The sequence below is a fragment of the Macaca thibetana genome, chromosome 19, assembly GCF_024542745.1.
Source record: "Macaca thibetana thibetana isolate TM-01 chromosome 19, ASM2454274v1, whole genome shotgun sequence".
In the NCBI taxonomy this organism is placed as follows: domain Eukaryota; kingdom Metazoa; phylum Chordata; class Mammalia; order Primates; family Cercopithecidae; genus Macaca; species Macaca thibetana.
In genome coordinates, this window is record NC_065596.1 from 5,556,320 (window position 1) to 5,580,253 (window position 23,934).

The window sequence follows — 23,934 nt, forward strand, 5'->3', positions numbered from 1 at the left end:
CCAGGCGGAAGTGCAATGGCACAATCTTGGCTCACTGAAACCTCTGCCTCCCAGGTTCAAGTGATTCTCCTGACTCAGCCTCCTGAGTAGCTAGGATTACAGGTGTACGCCACAATGCCTGGCTAATTTTTTTTTGTATTTTTAGTAGAGATGGGGTTTCACCGTGTTGCCCAGGCTGGTCTCAAACTCCTGACCTCAAATGATCCACCTGCCTCGGCCTCTCAAAGTGCTGGGATTAGAGGAGTGAGCCACCGCACCCGGCCAGTGTCTCCCCTGTTGATGTAGTCAGCGCCCAACGTGTGACCCTTTCTCTTTGTTTCAGCGATCATCCTTCCCTGTGACCTCCCTCCTGGCTGGAAGATCCTTGCACTCCGGAAAGCAGATGTTTCCCTGCTGTTGGAGGCCTGAGATTTCAGCGATAAGACGCAGAGGCTGGCATCCAGGACCTCGTGAGAGACAGAGGAAGATGGGAAAGAGCATGAAAGGGCTTACGAAGACAAGTTTCCTCCCTCAGGCCCTGGGATTACAGGCGTGAGCCACTGTGCCTGGCTGCAAATCCTTTTTTTTTTTTTTTTGAGACAGAGTCTTGCTGTGGCCCAGGCTGTTGTGCAATGGTGCGATCTCGGCTCACTGCAACCTCCACCTCCCAGGTTCAAGCAACTTTCCTGCCTGAGCCTCCCGAATAGCTGGGACCACAGGCATGTACCATCACACCTGGCTAATTTTTGTATTTTTAGTAGAGATAGGGTTTCACCACGTTGGACAGAGAGGACTCAAACTCCTGGACTCAAGGATCCTCCCGCCTCGGCCTCCCAAAGTGCTGGGATTACAGACATGAGCCACTGCACCTGGCTGCAAATATTTAAACACAAAAGCAGTTCGCAACTGGGCATAGTGGCGCACACCTGTAGTCCCAGCTACCTGGGAGGCTGAGGTGGGAGGATCACCTGAGACCAGGAGGTTGAAGCTGCAGTGAGCCATGATCATGCCACTGCACTTGAGCCTGGGTGAAAGCATGAGACCTTGTCTAAAAGAAAAAAAAGGCCGGGCGCGGTGGCTCAAGCCTGTAATCCCAGCACTTTGAGAGGCCGAGACAGGTGGATCACTAGGTCAGGAGATCGAGACCATCCTGGCTAACACGGTGAAACCCCATCTCTACTAAAAAATACAAAAACTAGCCAGGCGAGGTGGCGGGCGCCTGTAGTCCCAGCTACTCGGGAGGCTGAGGCAGGAGAATGGCGGGAACCTGGGAGGCGGAGCTTGCAGTGAGCCGAGATGGCGCCACTGCACTTCAGCCCGGGCAACAGAGCGAGACTCCGTCTCAAAAAAAAAAAAAAAAAAAAAAAAACAAGATCATGGCCTCTCCTGCTCAAAAGCCTTCAGTGGCTCCCCAGTGCTCTAAGTATAAAGTCTACATTCCTTGCTGGGGGCCCACAGGTCCCTGATGCTCAGCCTGTAGCCCTCCCTGCCTACATGGTGCCTCCCCACTCTCCCCAACTCACTTAGCTTCAGTCACAGTCGCCTCCTCAATGTTGTCCCAAGGGGCTGAACACGTCCCCGCCTCAGGGCCTTTGGGCGTGGTGTTGCCCTGAATCACCACCTCCACAAAGCAGCCTTCAGCAGCCACTGCAGTCTTGGCCTGGTGCTTTGACTGCTTTTCTTTCTTTTGCAAAATCCTGTCAGAAGTCATTTCTTCGTTCCCATGTCTACCAGACATGAGGTCCCTGAGGGCAGGATGTCCTAACAGACCTGGATGCCTTAAATGCTTAATAAACATGAGTTAATGATGAATAATCCTTGCTTTACAGAGGAGGAAACAGAGGTCCAGGGAGGAAGGGCTGTTGTACCCCTTGAGTTTGAGCCCAGGCTGCACCACATCTACCTGCAGGTGGACGAGCGAACCCCGCAACCTGCTCCCTGGGTAAGCAAAGCTCCAAAGGTTGCAAGGAGTGGATTTGGCCTCTCAGACTGGGGTTCCAGGACCAGCCTTTACTCTCTACTGTTTGTTGTTTTGAGACAAATTCTCACTCTGTCGCCCAGGATGGAGTGAAGTGGTGCGATCTGGGCTCACTGCAGTCTCTGACTCCCAGGTTCAAGCGATCCTCCCACCTCAGCCTCCTGAGTAGCTGGGGTTACAGGTGCACACCACCACGCCGGATAATTTTTTGTGTTTTTAGTAGAGGCAGATTTTTGCCATGTTGGCCAGGCCAGTCTCGAATTCCTGACCTCAAGTGATCTGCCCAATTTGGCCTCCCAAAGTGCTGGGATTACAGGCGTGAGCCACCACCTTCAGCCTCCCTGGTGACTTTTTTTTTTCTTTCTTTTTTTTTTTTTTTTTTTTGAGATAAAGTCTCACTTGGTCACCCAGGCTGGAGTGCAATGGCATGATCTTGGCTCACTGCAACCTCTGCCTCCCGGGTTCAGGTGATCATCCTGCCTCAGCCTCCTGAGTAGCTGGGACTACGGGTGTGTGCCACCACACTCAGCTAATTTTTGTATTTTTAGTAGAGACAGAGTTTCACCTTGTTAGTCAGGTGATCTCAGGTGATTCACCCACCTTGGCCTCCCAAAGTGCTGGGATTACAGGCATGACCTACTGTGCCTGGCTATTATTTTTTTAATTTTTTTTATTTTTTGAGACAGAGTCTTGCCCTGTCACCCAGGCTGGAGTGCAGTGGCGTGATCTCAGCTCACTGCAAGCTCCGCCTCCCGGGTTCACACCATTCTCCTGCCTCAGCCTCCCAAGTAGCTGGGACTACAGGAGCCCGCCACCACGCCTGGCTAATTTTTTGTATTTTTGGTAGAGAGGGAGTTTCACCGTGTTAGCCAGGATAGTCTCGATCTCCTGACCTCGTGATCTGCCTGCCTCAGCCTCCCAAAGTGCTGGGGCCACCACGCTCGGCCCATTTTTTTTGTATTTTTGTAGAGACGGGGTTTCACCATGTTGGTGAGGCTGGTCTTGAACTCCTGACCTCAGGTGATCCGCCTGCCTCCGCCTCCCAAAGAGCTGGGATTACAGGCATGAGCCACCACCTCCAGCCTTCTGCTGACTTTTACTTTGGGGAACTGACAAGCTCGCTGAGCCTCAGTTTTCTATGAAACTGGGGTTAGCTAGGTGCAGTGGCTCATGCCTATAATCTCCACACTGTGGGAGGCTAAGGCAGGAGGATTGCTTGAGCCCAGGAATTAGGGACCAGCTTGGACAACATAGGAAGACCCCATCTCTACAAAATGTTAAAAAATTAGCCAGGCTTGGTGGCTCAGGCCTCTAATCCCAGTGACTCGGGAGGGTGAGGCAGGAGAATCGCTAGAGCCCCGGAGGTTGAGCCTGCAGTGAGCTGAGCTCGCACCACTGCACTCCAGCCTGGGCAGCAGAGTTAGACCTTGTCTCTAAAAAAATAATAATTAATGCCGGGCGTGGTGGCTCACGCCTGGAATCCCAGCACTTTGGGAGGCTGAGGCGGGTGGATCACAAGGTCAGGAGATTGAGACCATTGTGGCTAACACAGTGAAACCCCGTCTCTACAAAAATACAAAAAAAAAAAAATTAGCCGGGCGTGGTGGCACGTGCCTATAGTCCCAGCTACTCAGGAGGCTGAGGCAGGAGAATCGCTTGAACCTGTGAGACGGAGGTTGCAGTGAGCCGAGATCGTGCCACTGCACTCCAGCCCGGGTGACAGAGCGAGACTACGTCTAAAAAAAAATAAATAGGCCGGGCGCGGTGGCTCACGCCTGTAATCCCAGCACTTTGGGAGGCCAAGGCGGGCGGATCACAAGGTCAGGAGATCGAGACCACGGTGAAACCCCGTCTCTACTAAAAATTACAAAAAATTAGCCGGGCGCGGTTGTGGGCACCTGTAGTCCCAGCTACTCGGGAGGCTGAGGCAGGAGAATGGCGTGAACCCGGGAGGCGGAGCTTGCAGTGAGTCGAGATCACGCCACTGCACTCCAGCCTGGGCTGGGCGACAGAGCGAGACTCCGTCTCAAAAAAAAAAAATAAAAAATAAATAAATAAATAAATAAAATAAAAAATAAATAAATACATAAATAATTTGGTTACATATCAGGCCCCTGGGGTCCAGTCTTGGACCTTGCCTTCCTCCCCCAGATTCCCTGCTGAGCACTCCTATAGTGGATAACAGTGGGACCCCTGAGAGGCCTGGGCCCTGGGCCTGGACTCCAGGTAGCCCCCAGTCTGAGAGGGAGGCAGGGCCAGACACAGATGCATCCCTGTCCTGGGGGTCAGGATTGTCAGAGTTGTGGGGAGGGCTGGAGGGCTTCCTGGAGGAAACAACCTCAGAGCTGGCATTTCAGGCTATACGTGGAATCCAGTACAAGTGCTCTGAAGTGGGGCTGAGCAGCTTGACCAATGGGCAATGAGGAGCTTGAGCCTCTCTCTCTGAGGTGTCCAGGAGAGCCACGGAAGATGCTGGAGCAAGGAGGTGGGCAGCACCGCTGGTTAGAGGGGTCCCTTGGTGTGTGTTGGTAGGGGGGATCCTAGAGGGCATAGCCACGGCACAGGTGGCCAAACCAGAGACCCCGGCCTGTGCCTGGTTACCAGGAATACTCTCCCTCTGGCAGACCCAAGGAAGAGGCTGTAGCATGTGAGTCACCCGGCTGCTGTGAGAACAATCGGCGCGCGGCAGCCCCATGTGGGCTGTCACCAAGCAGGAACACGGCCCCCAGAGCCCCTCTGAGCTGCCTTCCCCACGGGCTCCTGCTCTCTGTTCCCACAGCTGCTCCCTCAAGGCCACAGAAGGAGCGTGGGATGGGGGGACAGGCGGAGAGGAGGCCGTGTAGGCTGCACAGCCAGCATTTGGGAGCTCCGGGGTAGGGTGGGGCTTCTCTGGCAGAGGGCCCACTGTGTTCTGGGGCTGCCATAGTCTCAGGACTCTGCTCAGGGTGGGGAAACTGAGGCTCAGAGAATGGTAGGGTCTGCAACTATTCTGCACGTGGACAGACACCAGAGCTGAAACCCTGCCCAGGGCCTGCAGTGTCAATGTGACCACTCCCTCTCTCTTTGGCTCCAAACTCTCCCATGGCTCCCCAGTGCCTTCAGAATGAAACCCACACAACTCGCCAAGACCCACGAGGCTCTGTTCAGTTCCTGTGACCCCCTAGGTCTCAGCAATCCCATAAGCTTTTCTCCCACTTACTCCACTCTAGACACCTCTATAGTGTTCCTCCAATATGGCCCGCCTGGCCCCACCTCAGGACCTTTGCACATGCTCCGACCCCCAATGCCTAAAGCACTCTTTTTAAATTATGCCTGTTTCATCCCTCAGGAAAGGTGCAAAGAGTTCATGAAAGGTTATATGCCCAGGAACACACAGCAAGCTGGTGGGACTTGGGATATGAACCCAGGCCCATCTGACTACCCCCACCCTCACCCCCTGGCAGCCCGTTTCGTGGCTGTGGTGTCATATCAAAACAGACCTGGGCCAGGCGCGGTGGCTCACGCCTGTAATCCTACCTTAAGTTAGGAGTTTGAGACCAGACTGGCCAACAGACCAGCCTGGCGAAACCACATCTCTACTAAAAATGAAAAAATTAGCTGGGCGTGGTGGCACGCACCTGTAGTCCCAGCTACTCGAGAGGCTGAGGCAGGAGAATTGCTTGAACCCAGGAGGGGGAGATTGCAGTAAGCCGAGATTGTGCCACTGCACTCCAGCCTGGATGACTGAGTGAGACTCTGTCTCAAAACAAAACAAAACAAAACAAAAATATTTCAGAGCAATCCACCATGGAGCTGGCTGATTCTCAGCCCCTCCGGATCTTTTTTTTTTTTTTTTTTTTTTGAGACGGAGTCTCGCTCTGCCACCCAGGCTAGAGTGCAGTGGCACGATCTCGACTCACTGCAACCTCTGCCTCCCAAGTTCAAGCGATTCTCTTGCCTCAACCTCCTGCGTAGCTGGGACTATAGGTGTGCGCCACCACGTCCGGCTAATTTTTTTATATTTTTAGTGGAGACAGGGTTTCACCATATTGGCCAGGCTGGTGTTGAACTCCTGACCTTGTGATCCACACGCCTCAGCCTTCCAAAGTGCTGGGACTACAAGCATGAGCTATCGTGCCTGGCCATGCCCCTCCAGATCTTGCCACCTCTGGCTAGGTGCCAAAGACTCTCAGGCCTTGGGCCCAAGGCCCCCTGGTCAGGGAGCTCCAAGGCTAAGCCGACCCCCAATTCCTGCAGTGCGTCCCCTGATGTGGCCTCAATTTCTCCGCCCCACTTTCTGCCCTTCAAGCGCTGCTGGTGGCGGAGCCTTCAAGGACGCCACAGCCAAAAATAATCGGGCCCCGACCTACCTCCGGAAATTGGGGCAGCCCCGCCCAGCCACCTGGCACCCAGGAGGTAATTAGTGCATGTGGCAAATTAGGGTAATTAGGTCTGCGGGAACTGAACCTCGGGTCCAGGTTTGGTGCTCAGAGGGGCCTCAAGCACTGCCTCCTCCCATCCCCAACTCACTCTGGTCCTAGGTCCTCAAATCTGTAACCCAGTGCTGGCGACCCCAACTCCCTGACCCTTTCTTGCCTGGGCCTGAGGGAGCCTGGCTCCGTAACTTCATGGGGGGTTGTTTGTTGAATGAATTAACTTTGGCCGTGGGCGGAAGTCAAGTTCTGAATTTAAGGCAGGGTCTCCTTCAAGTGATGCAAAATCACCAATAGTATTGAACTCTCCTTTGCCTGACCCCCATGGGTCCACTCTGTGCTGGAAGGTGACAAACTCTAGCGAAACATCAGCCCTGGTCTCAACCCTTGAGGAACACTCAGGCTGGAGGAGTCAAAGCTGCACACAGGCACTTGCAGGGGTCAGGGCTGGGCCAGAAAGAGGGAAGAGGGCTGGAGAAGGTCTAGAGGTAGAGGAGAGAGAGCTTCTTGGGGAGGAGAGCATTGAAGGTGAGGCTTTGAGGGATGAATAGGAGTTTGCAAACAGGCTAATGTCTGGAGGTTGGCCCAACCAGCTATGGCTTGGGGAATGAGGAGAAGGAAGAGGGAGGTAGCTGGAGGGGGCACCTGAGGGGCCGGGAGCTAAAGATTTAGAGGATGTCATGCCAGGTTGGACCCATTTCTGTCCTTGAGAGTTCAGGCCTGGTTGGAGTCTTCTAACTTCTGAAAAAGAAAAGAGTAAGAAGTTGGTTCAGGATCAAAACCACATACGAAAAATAAATAGGATGTTTATAATAGCAAGCATTTATTAAGCACCTATAGTCACGTTCTTTTCACATAACAACTCATTGGAGGCCAGGTGCAGTAGCTTACATCTGTTATCCCAGCCCTTTGAGAGGCTGAGGCAGGCAGATCACTTGAATCCAGGAGTTGGAGACCAGCCTGGGCAGCATAGTGACACCCCGTCTCTACAAAAAATACAAAAATTAGTCAGGTGTAGTGGTGTGCACCTGTAGTCCCAGCCACTCAGGAGTCTGAGGTGGGAGGATTGCTTGAACCCAGAAAGTTGAGGCTGCAGTGAGCCATGATTGAGCCACTGTACTACAGCCTAGAACAGAGTGAGGCCCTGTCTCAAAAAAAGGGGCTGGGCGTGGTGGATCACACCTGTAATCCCAACAGTTTGGGAGGCCAAGGCGGGTGGATTGCTTGAGTTCAGGAGTTGAAGACCAGCCTGGCCAACATGGTGAAACCCTTGTTCCTACTAAAAATACAAAAATTAGCTGGGTATGGTGGCGTGCACCTGTAATCCCAGCTACTAGGGAGGCCGAGGCAGGAGAATCGCTTGAACCCGGAAGGCAGAGATTGCAGCAAACTGAGATCGCAGCACTGCACTCCAGCCTGGGTGACAGAGCAAGATTCTGTCTCAAAAAAAAAAAAAAAAAAAAAGAAAAAAGAAAAAGAAAAAGAAAAGAAAAAGAAAGAATTCATTCGATCCCTACAGTAAACCTCAGAAGTGAACACAATTCATATGCCCATTTGATGGATGGGGAACCTGAGGCACAAAGAAGAAAAAGTGACTTCTTCAGGGTGGCACTGCTGGCAAGCAGCAGGGCTGGGATTCTGGGATTCACTCCCTGGCTCACGTGATTCTGAAAGCCACCAAGTCGAAAGCTGGAACCTGGGGATCTCCTACTTCTGAAAGTGCTCATAGAAAGCTGTCACAGGGGCCAAGCGCGGTGGCTCACGCCTGTAATCCCAGCACTTTGGGAGGCTGAGGCTGGCGGATCATGAAGTCAGGAGATTGAGACCATCCTGGCCAACATGGTGAAATCCCGTCTCTACTAAAAAAAAAATACAACGGCCGGGCGCGGTGGCTCAAGCCTGTAATCCCAGCACTTTGGGAGGCCGAGACGGGCGGATCACGAGGTCAGGAGATCGAGACCATCCTGGCTAACACGGTGAAACCCCGTCTCTACTAAAAAATACAAAAAAGTAGCCGGGTGAGGTGGCGGGCGCCTGTAGTCCCAGCTACTCGGGAGGCTGAGGCAGGAGAATGGCGTAAACCTGGGAGGCGGAGCTTGCAGTGAGCTGAGATCCGGCCACTGCACCCCAGCCTGGGCGGCAGAGCAAGACTCCGTCTCAAAAAAAAAAAAAAAAAACAAAAACAAAAATTAGCTGGGCGTGGTGGCAAGTGCCTGTAATCCCAGCTACTCAGGAGGCTGAGGAAGGAGAATAGCTTGAATCCAGGAATTGGAGGTTGCAGTAAGCCGAGATCGCGCCACTGCACTCCAGCCTGGCGACAGAGTGAGACTCCGTCTCAAAAAAAAAAAAAGGAAAGCTGTCACAGGTCAGGCTTGTTCTAGGTGCCGGACAAATCCATGTAAGAGGTGAATAGTAACCAAATCATGCCATAAACAGACCTGAAGTAGTCACCAAGACCTTCACTGGGAGGTGGGCACCCAGCTTTGGGGAAGAGAGGCTGGACTGTCCCTGCTCTGGTGGCACAGAAAACCTCTGGAGAGGAGAGACAGTTTAGCCTCACTCCAAATGCTGGGTCAGATCTAACTGGGCAGAGACCAGAGCCTGAGTCATAAAAGCCATTCTGCAAATGCAGTTTTCTTAGTGCTGAATGAGCTGTTCGGGCTCCCGCTTGGTTTCCCCTTTAAGACAGGAAGTTCATTCTTCCACACCATTTCTCAGCCCCAAAGGAAAGTTACTTTCCTAGTCAGCCACCTTGGGGTAGTGGCCTCTGCCTGCCCTGCAAGGACATCCCAAGTCCCTTTCTTCCTTCCTTCCCTTTATTTTTTTTCTTTTTTGAGACAGAGTCTCCCTCTGTCACCCAGGCTGGAGTACAGTGACCTGATCTCAGCTCAATTGTACCTCTGCCTCCTGGGTTCAAGTAATTCTCCTGCCTCAGCCTCCCGAGTAGCTGGGATTACAGGTGTGCACCACCATGCCCGGCTAATTTTTGTATTTTTAATAGAGACGGGGTTTCACCATGTTTTGGCCAGGCTGGTCCGAAACTCCTGACCTCAGGTGATCTGCCTGCCTCAGCCTCCCAAAGTGCTGGGATGACACTCATGAGCCCAGTGCCTTTCTGTGACTCTTATGTTACCTATTTATTATATGACCAGGTCTGGGTGCTCTTCTAGGGCTGGCCCATCCATCCTGAAGCCTCAGTCTGACCCAGTACAAGAGTGACTGTTCATGCCAGCAGGGAAACTGAGGCACTGACTCAGTTTCCCCAGCTGCAGCAAAGAGTGGCAGGGCCTCTGTCTACGAACCTAATGGAAGGCACCCCAGAGGACAGCTGCTGATATTGACTGAATCCTTCATGTTCCTCCCTCTACTAGAAGCCCTGCAAGCATCAGCCCATTTTCCAGGTGAGAAAACTGAGGCCCACACTGAGGAAGCCACTGCCTCAGGGTAGACTTGGCTAATCCAAATTCAGGTTGGGGCTGCTCAAGGCCAGCTCTGTCCCAGCCCCTCCCAGAGACCGGAAAGGGCGTTCAGGGAAACAACCCTTCGCTGTCTCTTTCACTGTTGCTTTCTGCCCACACAAAGGGCAAAGCCTGCCTGGGTCCCCCGCCCAGCTGCCCCTGTAGAAGAGCCACATGGCCCCAGTTCTGCACTCGGCAAGCTCTAAACAGCTTCCAGAAGCCTCGGCCATGCCAGCACCTTTCCCAGATACTTTTTTATTTTTTCCATTATTTTGTTGGTAATAAGGAGAAGTCATTTTTTGTGCAGAACAGACGGTATTTTCTTTGCTCCCCACAATGTTCAAGCATTTCGTGGCTTCCAGCCTGAGAACAGAGCCAAATCCTTCCCTTGTGCAGATGCCTCATGAAGTTAGAAGCAGCCCGGGAAACCGAGTCTGTGCCTCAGTTTCCCCTGTGAGATGAATAGTCGCTCTTGTGCTGGGTCAGACTGGGGCTTCAGGATGGATGGGCCAGCCCTAGAGGAGCACCCAGACCTGGTCATGTAATAAACAGGTAACATAAGAGTCACAGAAAGGGTTTGGGTTCACTCCTGTCATCCCAGCACTTTGGGAGGCTGAGGTGGGAGGATCACTTGAGCTCAGGAGTTTGAGACCAGCCTGGGCAACATAGTGAGACCTTGTCTCTAAAAATAAACTTTAAAGCCGGGCGCGGTGGCTCAAGCCTGTAATCCCAGCACTTTGGGAGGCCGAGACGGGCGGATCACGAGGTCAGGAGATCGAGACCATCCTGGCTAACACGGTGAAACCCCGTCTCTACTAAAAAATACAAAAAACTAGCCGGGCGAGGTGGCGGGTGCCTGTAGTCCCAGCTACTGGGGAGGCTGAGGCAGGAGAATGGCGTAAACCCGGGAGGCGGAGCTTGCAGTGAGCTGAGATCCGGCCACTGCACTCCAGCCTGGACCACAAAGCGAGACTCCGTCTCAAAAAAAAAATAAATAAATAAAAATAAAAATAAACTTTAAAAAAGAAAAGAAAGAAAGAGTCACAGGGATTGGGACAGGGGAGGGAAAGATCCCGTCCAAGCCCAGGGTAGTCAGAGAGGCTTCCTGGAGGAGGAGACAGGGTGGTGGCGCTGAGCCTGGAAGGACAAGGTGGAAGACATGCCTGCAGAGAGGGCATTCCAGGTGGATGGAACAGTTTGGGCAAAGGCCTGGACGGGGGAAAAGACTCAGATCTTGGTCCAGGAGTCAATCTCCAAAGACAATCTGACCTGGAATTCACCTAAAGGTAATTCAAATGTAACTACCAGCTCAGATATACTATTCTTCTTAGAAGGAAACAGAAATAAAGGAACAGGGAAAGGAGACAGGAGCAGAGGTCTTGGAGATGAAAAGCAAAAGCCTCTCTGAAGTTGTCAAAAAACAGCCAGGTGCAGTGGCTCATGTCTGTAATCCCAGCACTTTAGGAGGCCGAAGGGGGCCGGATCACTTGAGGTGAGGAGTTCGAGACCAGACTGGGCAACATGGCGAAACCCCATCTTTATTAAAAATACAAAAATCAGCCAGGTGTGGTGGCATGAACCTGTAGTCCCAGCTACTCGGGAGGCTGAGGCAGGAGAATCACTTGAATCTGGGAGGCAGAGGCTGCAGTAAGCTGAGATTGTGCCACTGTACTCCAGCCTGGGCAACAGAGTGAGACTTTGTCTCAAAAAAAAAGAAAGGGAAAAAAAAGAAAAACTCAAATGTAAGGTCAGAGCTTTAGGGCGCCACAGGCCTTGATTCCAGGGAGCTCCGGGCCTCTGCCCATGAATGAACCAACAGCACTGTGTGATTTTGGAGAAGGTGCCAGAGAGGGGCTGGCACCGGGATTGACAAGTGGGACCCATGGGCTTGGGGCTGGGGAGGTGGATCTCAGCTCAACTCCGGAAGGACGCTCTCCTGGTGAGTGTGGGAAGGGGGTGCTACCTGTGACCAGAGGTGACAAAGCCAGGCCAGTGGAGGCTGAGGGGATACAACCATGCGTTGGAGACATTCCCTCAACCTTTGGATCCTGGAAACCTCAAACAACAGCAATGATCACCGTAATCCCACCATTGTGGGCTTTTTTACCATCGTCTTGGGAGGGACAGAGGTGGACAGACGTCCCTGCTCAGGGATGGGGCGGTCAGGAGGACAGACAGGAAGGTTTCTGTCTTTGTCTTGCTTCCCGTTCCCTCCCAAAGTTGATCTCTTCCGTTTCCTGGCAACACCCATTGAGCACTTACTGTATGCAGACCCTGGGACCCACTGCCCCCTCCCCAACTTCACTGGGCCACCCATGTCAGCCCGGGAGGGACCTGACCTCCCTCACAGGCCCAAAGTTATGACTTCAGGTAGTGGGGAGAGAGGCAGCTGTCCCCTGAGAAGGTGACAGGAGGGTGAGAGGTCACATCGCAGTCCGTACAACTCCATCTACTTCCTATCTCTCCGCCTGTCTCCCCCGTGTCTCTGTTTCTGGGTCTCTTTATCATCCCAGATGTCCCTCTCCGTCTGTCTCTCTGTCCTCACCCTCTGCTCCCAACTCCGACCCCCCGCAACCCCCCCCAGTCCCCCTCCACTGCCCTAGCCCCCTCCCCCAATCCTCCCTCTCTTCCCCAGTCCCGGCCCCCGCTCCTCCCCCGTGTCCCCTCCCCCCTACCCCTCCCGCTGCAAAAAGCCAGCAGGGGGCGCAGCGGGGCGGCCTTGGCGGCCCGGGGAGGCGGGGCGGGCGGCGGCCGCGTCGGGACCGGCCGCGATGGGACCGGAGGCGGCGCGGGCGGCGGCGGCGGCGGCGGCGGCGCAGACAAAGGCGCGGGCGGCGCGGAGGGCGGCGCGGAGGGCGCGGGCCCGGGAGCCAGGGAGCGAGCGGGGCGCCCGGCAGCGCGGAGTCAGCGCCGCGGGGGCCGCACCCGACCCGCGCCTGGACACTCGCGGGGCGCCGACCCGGCAGGGTGAGCCCGGCCGGCCGAGCCTGCGCCGGGAGCGCGGGGGCCTCGAAGTCCCAGGGCCAAGGGGAGGTCGCGGGGGGTCCCCAGAAGTTCCGGACCCGGGGACTGGGAGCGGCTCAGGGGGTCCCCAAGTTCCAGGGCTGGAGGGAGCGCGGGGGTCCCGAACTTCTGGATTCAGGGTCGGAGAGGGGACTGCGCGGGAGGTTCCCAAAGTTCTGGACCCGGCGTTGGAGGAGGCTGCGAAGGGGTCCCCAAAGTTGCGGACCTGGGGTGGGGTACTGGCGTGGGAGGGGTCCGGACGTCCCGGACCCAGGGACTGGAGGGATGGCAGGGGGTCTTCGAAGTTTAGCAGTCTGGGACAACGCGGGGGACCCGGGTCCCGGACCTGGTTAGAGAGGAGGCAGGGAGAGAGTCCCCGGAGTTACCGACCTGGGGTTGGAGGAGGCAGAAGAGGTGTCCCCCGAAGTTCTTGACCCAGAGACAGGGGGCGTCGCGGGAATCTCGGAAGTTCCAGGGGCAGGGCACATGTCCCGGAGTTGGGGCGCGCACTGGGTGTGGGGATGGAATCCTGAATTAATAGTAACCCCCCGTTCTCCGGACTGGGGTACATGGGATGGGGCCTCATCCACCGGCCAGATTGGGGATCCCGGGCACCGGGCGGTGTCGGACCCCCCTCCGGGAGCCCCGTGGCCGGCGGCATCCGAGGCGCATGACTAGTTGGTGAGTAACTTTCCCCAAACGCTGCAAGTCGCAGCAGGAGCTGCTGGACCGGAAGGGCCTGGGTTCCGGGGACCCCTGTGTTCCCTAACTCCCACCCAGCACAGGACCCGCCCCCTTTCCAGGCCAGAGCTGCCGCCCCACCCCCACTCAGGGGCTCCGGTTTCAGACCCTGTGACCAGGACAGCAGCTGCCCAGGACAGGATGGGGGGGCATCCCCCCTTTGACCACAGAGGCTGCTGGGCCGGGGCCTCCCCTCACCCACCTGTCTTCCCCTCCTCCAAACCCCTCCTTGGCCCCCTGCACATTCGGGGTTGCTGAATGGCCCAATGGGGAGGTTGGGGAGCCCTGGTCTCCCAATGTGGATTCTGCTCTGCCCCCCATGGTGGGCACTGGGATTGGCTGTTTGTCTACATCTTGTCTTTTTAACTTGGCTGGGGACTCCCTGGGGATTTGGACCCTGAACTTCAAGGTGTACCTCTGCCCTAGGGTGGGAGCTGTGGGGGGTGGGGTCCCTCTGCAGGATGTAGTGGGGAACTGGTCTCCTGGTACTACACACCTCTCAATGCCCCACTTTTTGATGGAGAGCCCCACTCTGGCCAGTCATGGGTGAATGTGGTGGAAAGAATTCAGCAGAGATTTGGCTTCCACAGTTCAGCCCAGGATGGAGGGGACCCCACAGGGGTGCAATAACCCGGACAATGAGAAATTTACATCTGGATGTCAGCGGCCACCGGGCTCCTCTCAGAGGGCCATCTCCTGTACAGGGTGTTGTGGGGGCTTCCCCCAGACAAAGAAAGATGGGGTCCGCTTGCTCTAAGTGATCTATAGCAATTATCTTGCCTTTTTGTTTCTTTTTATAATTTCTTTCTTTTTTTGAGACAGGGTCTTGCTCTCTTGTCCAGGCTGGAGTACAGTGGCGTGACCATAGCTCACTGCACTGCAGCCTTGACCTTCTGGACTCAAGCAATCCTCCCACCTCAGCCTCCCGAGTAGCTGGGACCACAGGCACATGCCACCACACCCAGCTAATTGTTTAAATTTTTGGTAGACATGGGGTCTCGCCATGTTGCTCAGGCTGGTCTCGAACTTCTGGGCTCAAAGAATTCTCTTGACTCAGCCTCCCAAAGCACAGGGTGTACTTTGGGCCTTTCCTGCCTTTTTGATTGAAAGTTCCATGACGGCACACCTGGTGATGGGTTCTGAGGTAGAACCTGCTTGGCCTCAGCCTGGCCTGAGGGACACTCATAGTCCCTGCTCTCTCCCTAGGGGCCAAAGCAGCGCTCCTGCCACCTCTCTGGCTGCCCCCTAGAGCCTGCCCATCCCGACCTGACCAATGTCCACAGCCAGGTAAGCTCCCACCTCCCCCAGCCCAGGCCCTGAGCTGTCTAAGGGGGTTGCCTGGCCCCCACCAAACACCCGGTCCCCATTCAGGGAGCAGCCAATCTTCAGCACACGGGCGCACGTGTTCCAGATCGACCCGGCCACCAAGCGAAACTGGATCCCGGCGGGCAAGCATGCACTCACTGTCTCCTATTTCTACGATGCCACCCGCAATGTCTACCGCATCATCAGCATCGGGGGCGCCAAGGTCCGGGTGGGGTCTGGGTGGGGAAGAGGCACCAGGAGTCCTGGTGACAAACCTGGGTCTAGTGGCTGGCTTGCTGTGTGCCCAAGGGATGGGAAACCCTGGGCCTTCTGTCTCCTGAAATGGTTCAGAGTAAAGACCTTCAAGACCCTAATACAAGGTGATACCTGGGGGGTTTCATGTTTGTTATTATCTGTCCCATCAACCTTGAACTTTGTTTCCCGACCCCAGGCCATCATCAACAGCACTGTCACTCCCAACATGACCTTCACCAAAACCTCCCAGAAGTTCGGGCAGTGGGCGGACAGTCGCGCCAACACTGTCTACGGCCTTGGCTTTGCCTCTGAACAGCATCTGACACAGGTGGGCCCGGTGAGGGGGAAAGTGGAGGGAATGGATGAGGCTGGGCCCAAGTCTTCTGGGCTCAATTTGGGATCTTGGGCAGGTTCTCTATCTTCCGATCTACAGGATGGGATTGTAGGATGAGATGAGACTGAAGCCCCTTTAAGGTTCACTGGTTTGATTCCTAGTTCGTTTTTCTGTTTGTTTGTTTTTTGAGACGGGCTGGAGCGATCTCGGCTCACTGCAACCTCTGCCTCCCGGGTTCAAGCCATTCTCCTGCCTCAGCCTCCCGAGTAGCTGGGACTACAGGCGCCCGCCACCTCGCCCGGCTAGTTTTTTGTATTTTTTAGTAGAGACGGGGTTTCACCGTGTTAGCCAGGATGGTCTCGATCTCCTGACCTCGTGATCCGCCCGTCTCGGCCTCCCAAAGTGCTGGGATTACAGGCTTGAGCCACCGCGCCCGGCCATTTTTTTGTATTCCTTAGTAGAGACGGGGTTTCACTGTGTTAGCCAGGATGGTCTCGATGTCCTGACCTTGTGATCCGCCTGCCTCGGCCTCCCAAAGTGCTGGGATTACAGGCGTGAGCCACCGCGCCCGGCCCTAGCTAATATCTTTATTCTTATTTTTATTTTTTGTAGAGACAGGATCTCACTATGCTGTCCAGGCTGTTCTTGACTCCTGGCCTCAAGCGAGCCTCTCACTCTGGCCTCCCAAAGTGCTGGAATTACAGGCTTGAGCCACTGCACCTGAACAATTTACCTTTCTAATTTAGGTTTTTTTTTTTTTTTTTGGAGACAGAGTCTAACTCTGTTGCCAGGCTGGAGTGCAGTGGCTTGATCTCGGCTCACTGCAACCTCTTCCCCTCAGGTTCAAGCAATTCTCCTGCCTCAGCTTCCCAAGTAGCTGGGATTACAGACATACCATACCTGGCTAATTTTTGTATTTTTACAAAATTTTTGTTTTTTTAATTTTTGTATTCTTAGTAGAGACAGGGTTTTACTATGTTGGCCAGGCTGGTCTCAAACTCATGACTTCAGGTGATCTGCCTGCCTCAGGCTCCCAAAGTGCTGGGAATACAGGTGTGAGCCACTGTGCCCGGCCTAAAAAATTATTTATATATTTATTTATTTATTTTTTGAGACGGAGTTTTGCTCTTGTCCCCCAGGCTGGAGTGCAATGGCACAATCTCGGCTCGCCGCAATCTCCACCTCCTGGGCTCAAGCAATTCTCCTGCCCCAGCCTCCCAAGTACTAGGATTACAGGTGCCCGCCACCATGCCCGGTTAATTTTTGTGTTTTTAGTAGAGATGGGGTTTCACCATGTTGGCCATGCTGGTTTCGAACTCCTGACTTCAAATGATCCACCCACCTCGGCCTCCCAAAGTGTTGGAATTGCAGACCTGAGCCACTGCACCCAGCCTGAAAAAAAAATTATTTATTTATTTATTTTATTTTATTTTATTTGAGTTGGAGTCTTGCTCTGTTGCCCAGGCTGGAGTGCAGTGGCCCAATCTCAGCTCACTGCAAGCTCTGCCTCTTGGGTTCACTTCATTCTCCTGCCTCAGCCTCCCAAGTAGCTGGGACTACAGGCGTCTGCCACCACACCCGGCTAATTTTTTGTACTTTTAGTAGAGACGGGGTTTCACCATGTTAGCCAGGATGGTGTTAGCCAGGATGATCTCGATCTCCTGACCTCGTGATCCGCCCGCCTTGGCCTCCCAAAGTGCTGGGATTACAGGTGTGAGCCACCGCGCCCGGCCAAAAATTATTTTTAAACGAAGGAAATTTATTTTAAAACCAGGGTATGGGGGGAAACATATCCTATTCTAACTGGAAAACTGGTATTGCTTGTCATAAATAGGTGGTAAATGTAAACATGTAAGCATTTAATACAACAAAAACAAGAATGGGATGACTACTTTCTCATTGACTTCCGATGTCTAAAAAAATAAAATTTAAAAAAAGGAATAATAACAGGTGTTAAAGACAGATTAGCACCCACCTCAGGCTGTCTTTGTTGAAATAGCCCTGATAAAGATGAAAAGGGGCCCAATGTGTTGGCTCATACCTGTCGTTCTCACACTTTGGGAGGCCGAGGTAGGTGGATCACGGGGTCAGGAGTTCGAGACCAGCATGGCCAATATGGTGAAACCCCGTCTCTACTAAAAATACAAAAATTAGCTAGGCGTGGTGGTGCGGGCCTGTAATCCCAGCTACTCAGGAGGTTGAGGCAGAAGAATCACTTGAACCTGGGAGGCAGAGGTTGCAGTGAGCCGAGGTGGTACCACTGCACTCCATCCTGGGTGACAAAGCGAGATTCCATCTCAAAACAAAACAAAACAAAACAAAAAAATGCTGGGTGCTGTGCCTGTAATCCCAGCACTTTGGGAGGCTGAGGCAGGAGGATCACTTCAAGTCGGGAATTTAAGACCAGCCTGGCCAACATGGTGAAACCCCATCTCTACTAAAAATATGAAAATTAGCCAGGCATGGTGGTGCATGCCTGTAATCCCAGCTACTCAGGAGGCTGAGGCAGAGGCTGCAGTGAGCCAAGATCATGTCACTGCACTCCAGCTTGGACAACAGAGGGAGACTCCATCTCAAAAAAAAAAAAAAAAAAAAGAAGAGGAAAAGGGCCATTCTGGGGAACATGGCTAGACCCCGTCTCTAGAAAAAATTAGCCAGGCATGAGGGCACACACCTGTAGTCCCAGCTCCTTAGTGGAGGGATAAGGTAGAAGGGTCACTTGAGCCAGGGAGGTCAAGTCTGCAGTGAGCCCAGATCATGCCACTGCACTCCAGCCTGGGTGACAAAGTGAGACCCTTTCCTAAAAAGAAAAAGAGGAAACGGGAATTCCTTTCCCTTTCTCAGTGTGGCCCAATGTATTTAAATGCCACCTCTGTGATCTCATGCCACCTGCCCACCCACCGTGGTTTATCATTCTTCAAACTTTCCTTCTTCCAAGGTGTGTGATAAGGGGATGGGTACAGTTCAAAAGTTACGGGGCTGTCACTGGGTGATGGTGACGTGTTTGGGAGGATGGACTGGGGTTTTACTGTCTTTTCCTCCCCACTCCCTTAGTTTGCTGAGAAGTTCCAGGAGGTGAAGGAAGCAGCCAGGCTGGCCAGGGAGAAATCTCAGGATGGCGGGGAGCTCACCAGTCCAGCCCTGGGGCTCGCCTCCCACCAGGTCAGCACTCCCTACTCTCCTATGCCTGCCTGGGCACCTGTGAGTCAGCCAGGTGCTCAACGGATATTAGGGGACCTTGATATTGGGAGACTGGGGCACTGTGCTGGTCCTCAAGACCCAATGCTTCCAGATGACTTAAAGTTAGACCCATGGCAGGGACCATGGAGGAGGGGTGTGGAGTGTGTCATAGAGGGTCTGGACCTTGCCTGGGGCGGGCGGGGTGCACCCAGTAGGTCCCAGTAGCAAGACCAGCTCAGGCCGGGCGCGGCGGCTCACGCCTGTAATCCTAGCACTTTGGGAGGCCGAGGTGGGCGGATCACGAGGTCAGGAGATCGAGACCATCCTGGCTAACATTGTGAAACCCCGTCTCTACTAAAAAAAAAAATTAGCCGGGGATGGTGGCGGGCGCCTGTGGTCCCAGCTGCTCAGGAGGCTGAGGCAGGAGAATGGCGTAAACCCAGGAGGTGGAGGTTGCAGTGCGCTGAGATTGCACCACTGCACTCCAGCCTGGGTGACAGAGTGAGACTCTGTCTTGGGAAAAAAAAAATCAGCTCAGATGGCAGGATGGAAGACTAGAAATTGAAATGCTAAGTGTGGCCGGGCGCAGTGACTCACGCCTATAATCCCAGCAATTTGGAAGGCTGAGGCAGGAGGAGCACTTGAGGCCAGGAGTTCAAGACCAGCCTGGCCAACATGGTGATACCCTGTCTCTACTAAAAAATACAAAAATTAGCCAGGCGTGGTAGCATGCACCTGTAGTCCCAGGAGGCTGAGGCTGAGGCCGGAGAATCGCTTGAACCCAGGAGGTGGAGGTTGCAGTGAGCCGAGATCGTGCCACTGCACTCCAGCCTGGGTGACAGAGTGTGACTCTGTCTCAAAGAAAAAAAGGAAAGAAAGAAATGGCTAAGTGTGAGGCAGAACAACTAACTGTCCCTGCGTGTTTTCCCATATTAATTTAGTCAGCTTTATTTATTGAGCACCTGCTGGGTACCAGGTCCAGGGCTGTGCAGAGGGGTTGCTGAGATGAAAAAAATCAGGCTGGACTCTGTCTACCCTCAAAGCCAGTGGTCCAGGCAGTGGGGTTGCTCCTGAAATATGGATTCAGCCTGGGCTGGACTTCCTGCTGACATCCTAAATGGGATGTTAAAGTTCGGCCGCAGGGAAGGGAAAGCAGGGAGCTGTTCGATTGTCCCCCTCCCCTACTTTACAGGTTCCAAGTATCTTGGTTTAGACTAACCTGCATCAGACTTGCTCCTGGGGATGGTGAAAGCCCAGGAAGGCAAGGTTGAGGGCGTGGGCATGGAACTCCCAGCCTAGGGGCCATAGGGAGCCATGGAGGGTGCATGAGGTGGGGGAGGGACACACTTGGATCCTGTGCTGTGAAGGACCTGCTTAGGGTGCGTAGGTCAGTTGGACCCCCGATGTGACGACCCCAGTCACATCAGCCTTGATCCCAGCTGATGTGGGGTCGTGACGTACTCTTCCCCATGCACAGGTGCCCCCGACCCCCCTCGTCAGTGCCAACGGCCCCGGCGAGGAAAAACTGTTCCGCAGCCAGAGCGCTGATGCCCCCGGCCCCACAGAGCGGGAGCGGCTAAAGAAGATGCTGTCTGAGGGGTGAGGGGCGGGACTTGGGGGCGTGGCATGGGCGGGGGTCGGGGTGGGGGATGAGGAGGCGGTTCTCGGAAGCCAAGGGAGTGCCAAGGATCTAACTGTGGACCCAAGATCTGGGGAAGGGGATGAGGATATGGATGCTGCCCCATCCAGAGCCGACCCCGCCCCTACCCTGCGTTGGCCACGCCCCTCCGTATTGACCCCACCCCTGTCTCGCTGCTAACCTCGCCCAGTCTATGTCTCTCTGGGTTTAGGATAATCCTGGGGCGCCTCCCCACCCCGACCACGCCCCCATCGGCTGACTCTCCCCAAACTCCCATCCCTCCCCCGCCATTCCGACAGTGTCACTGGGTAGATTCCATGTGCCCCCTTCTTTGACTCGGTCCTCTACAAGACCCCACTTCTGCGGGACTGTGCCATCCCCAGGCTCAGCGCTCAGTGTCGCCACGTCCCCAGCCTTGCGTGGCCCTGACTCAGTCCCCCACCCCAGAGCTACCCCACCTCTGGCCCCGCCTCCTAGCCCAGCATTGCCCGTGACTCCGCCCCAGCCTAGCACTACCCACCCATGGCCACCCCCCCAGCCCAGCATTGCTGCTGACTCCGCCCCCAACCCAGTGCCACCCCACCCTGGCCCCGCCCCCTGGTCCAACCTCCCGCCCAACTCTGCATCCTCGCCAGCCTTGGCCCTGACCTAAGCTCAGAGCTATCCCACCCCTGTCCCCGTCCCAGCCTAGCATTGCCCTGATTTCACCCTCAAGCCCGATGTCACCCCCTGCCGACCCTCGTGTCCCCGCAGCTCCGTAGGCGAGGTACAGTGGGAGGCCGAGTTTTTCGCGCTGCAGGACAGCAACAACAAGTTGGCAGGCGCCCTGCGAGAGGCCAACGCCGCCGCAGCCCAGTGGAGGCAGCAGCTGGAGGCTCAGCGTGCAGAGGCCGAGCGGCTACGGCAGCGGGTGAGGGTACCCCTCCGTCTGAGAGACACCCACCTGGCCCGGGCAACTGTAAAGGCCGCGCCTCCGCAGTTCCCATCTGCCCTGGGTTCATGGACTGGCTGTGTGACCTCAGCAGGTCACTGACCCAGCCTCAGTTTCTTGTTCTGTAAAATGGATCTGAGACAATGCCAACCTCAGAGGGTGCTCAGACCCTGAAGTCCAAGCTGTGCAGAGGGGGTGGTGGCACCAACCAAGGGAGTTGGGTGCTTGGTCCTGGGAGTGGCCAGACAGGAGGCAGATTTCCTAGAGGTTGGGGGAGCAAGGGAGAGTGCAGACGGGGGTGTCAGGGGCTGCTATTCCTGTCCCACAGGTGGCTGAGCTGGAGGCCCAGGCAGCTTCAGAGGTGACCCCGGCCAGCGAGAAGGAGGGGCCGGGCCAGGGCCAGTCACTGGAGCAGCTGGAAGCTCTGGTGCAAACCAAGGACCAGGTGAGTGCCAAATATGCTTCCCGGGCCTCACTTTCCCTCACCTCCTGCGGGAAAGCCAGGACCCCCGCAACAGACCCTGGGAACTGTTTTCCTCTAGGAGATTCAGACCCTGAAGAGTCAGACTGGGGGGCCCCGTGAGGCCCCGGAGGCTGCCGAGCGTGAGGAGACTCAGCAGAAGGTGCAGGTGTGTGTGGGCAGCAGGAGGTGGGGTGACGGTGGGTGACAGTCACCTCAACAGTCAGGACGATATCTACCTAAGACGATAGAGTATTGGGAGGCCCAGGCCCGTGGAAGGCCTGATGCCCAGCAGGTGCCGTGTGAACAGTGGCTATTGGTACAGTTTCATATCCATCTATGGGTTCAACAAGCAATGTTTGAGTCCCTGCTGCATTGCCATGCCAGACCCCGTCAATTCCTCTTCTCAGCCTGAGGTCACAGAGCCTGCACTGGAACCAGGTCTGGCTTGGCTTGGCTTTTTTTTTTTTTTGAGACGGAGTCTTGCTCTGTCGCCCAAGCTAGAGTGCAGTGGCGCGATCCTGGCTCACTGCAAGCTCCGCCTCCTGGGTTCACGCCATTCTCCTGCCCCAGCTTCCCGAGTAGCTGGGACTACAGGCGCCCGCCACTGCGCCCGGCTCATTTTTTGTATTTTTAGTAGAGACGGGGTTTCACCGTGGTCTCGATCTCCTGACCTTGTGATCCGCCCGCCTCGGCCTCCCAAAGTGCTGGGATTACAGGCGTGAGCCACCGCGCCCGGCCTGGGGCTTGGCTTTTTTTTTTTTTAATTCTTCTAGATGGAGTCTCGCTCTGTCGCCCAGGCTGGAGTGCAATGGCACGATCTCAGCTCACTGCAACCTCCACCTCCCGGGTTCAAGAGATTCTCCTGCCTCAGCCTCCTGAGTAGCTGGGATTACAGGCACCTGCCACTACACCCAGCTAATTTTTTGTATTTTCAGTAGAGACAGGGTTTCGCCATGTTGACCAGGCTGGTCTTGAACTCCTGATCTCATGATTTGCTCGCCTCGGCCTCCCAGAGTGCTGTGATTACAGGCGTGAGCCACTGCGCCTGGCCTTGGCTTGGCTTTTGCCAAAGACTTTATGTGAGAAATGTTCATGAGGCACTTTTTTTTTTTTAATTTTGAGACAGAGAGTCTCACTATGTCACCCAGGCTGGAGTGCAGTGGCATGATCTCAGCTCACTGCAACCTCCGCCTCCTGGGCTCAAGTGATTCTCCTGACTCAGCCTCCAGAGTAGCTGGGACTACAGGTGCGCACCACCATGCCCAGCTGATTTTTGTATTTTTAGTAGAGATGGGGCTTTACCGTGTTGGCCAGGCTGGTCTTGAACTCCTGACCTCTGGGTATCCACCTGCCTCCGCCTCCCAAAGTTCTAGGATTACAGGTGTGAACCACCTAGCTCAGGGGCACTTCTTGTGAGTCCAATTAAGTTCAGATGTTAAAGGACCTACTTCCCTTACGCCTGTATTCCTAGCTACTTGGGAGGCTGGGGTGGGAGAGTTGCTTGAGCCCAGGAGTTGAAGGCTGCAGTGAGCTAGGATGGTGCCACTGCACTCCAGCTTGGGCAACAGAGCAAAACCCTGTTTCTTAGAAATGAGGCAGAAACTGGGCCCCTGGGGGTGGGGTGGGGGTGTGTGCATTTGATTCCTGGTGTGATGGGTGCCCTAGGATGGCTTTGGGCAGAAGAGGGACATGAAGGTGGTCAGACTCTGGACGCCTCGGGCAGGACTGGTGATTTGTTGGGGCCTCCAACCCTGCCCACCCTTTCCTGGCAGGACCTGGAGACCCGCAATGCGGAACTGGAACACCAGCTGCGGGCGACGGAGCGCAGCCTGGAGGAGGCACGGGCGGAGCGGGAGCGGGCGCGGGCCGAGGTGGGCCGGGCGGCACAGCTGCTGGACGTCAGGCTGTTTGAGCTGAGTGAGCTGCGTGAGGGCCTGGCCCGCCTGGCTGAGGCTGCACCCTGAGCCGGGGCTGGTTTTCCATGAACGATTCCGGCCTGGGTGTGGGCCAGGCTGCAGGCGGCATAGTTGGACCCATTTGTCCTGGAAAGGGACTGGGGGTCCCAACTTAGCCCTGGGTGGGCCGGGCCGGGCTGGGGTGGGCCCCAGCTGGCTCTGGCTGTTGGCAGCTTGGGGGCTGTTTTTGAGCTTCTCATTGTGTAGAATTTCTAGATCCCCAGATTACATTTCTAAGCGCGGCTGTGTGTGTGTGTTGTATGTGGGTATTTGGGCACCTAACGTATCGCCGGCCCCTTTC

General features: G+C 55.0%; 2 protein-coding genes and 2 long non-coding RNA genes across 6 annotated transcripts in view; 3 read left to right on the forward strand and 1 right to left on the reverse strand.

The window, feature by feature from the left end:
- Positions 1 to 23,934, forward strand: part of LOC126942416 (uncharacterized) — a 183,158-nt gene that overhangs the window by 33,004 nt on the left and 126,220 nt on the right. The gene's annotated exons all lie outside the window — the stretch shown is intronic.
- Positions 1 to 23,934, forward strand: part of COPE (COPI coat complex subunit epsilon) — a 55,970-nt gene that overhangs the window by 2,426 nt on the left and 29,610 nt on the right. The gene's annotated exons all lie outside the window — the stretch shown is intronic.
- LOC126942400 (uncharacterized) lies at positions 6,612 to 13,348 on the reverse strand. Its single transcript, XR_007721541.1, has 3 exons — positions 13,221 to 13,348; positions 7,204 to 7,355; positions 6,612 to 7,110 (listed from the first exon to the last, which is right to left on the reverse strand). It is a non-coding gene; the product is annotated as an uncharacterized LOC126942400 (long non-coding RNA).
- Positions 12,589 to 23,873, forward strand: HOMER3 (homer scaffold protein 3). Of its 3 annotated transcripts, none has more exons than XM_050769718.1 (10): positions 12,589 to 12,794; positions 14,778 to 14,858; positions 14,943 to 15,099; positions 15,328 to 15,459; positions 18,520 to 18,627; positions 20,123 to 20,244; positions 21,038 to 21,194; positions 21,544 to 21,660; positions 21,758 to 21,844; positions 23,451 to 23,873. In XM_050769718.1, the coding sequence occupies exons 2-10, from the start codon at positions 14,845 to 14,847 to the stop codon at positions 23,640 to 23,642; spliced, it is 1,086 nt and encodes a 361-aa protein (XP_050625675.1). In that variant the 5' UTR covers positions 12,589 to 12,794; positions 14,778 to 14,844; the 3' UTR covers positions 23,643 to 23,873. The 3 variants fall into 3 exon arrangements, with proteins under 3 accessions (XP_050625675.1, XP_050625677.1, XP_050625676.1); XM_050769719.1 differs by lacking the exon at positions 12,589 to 12,794 and adding an exon at positions 13,387 to 13,511; XM_050769720.1 differs by lacking the exon at positions 18,520 to 18,627.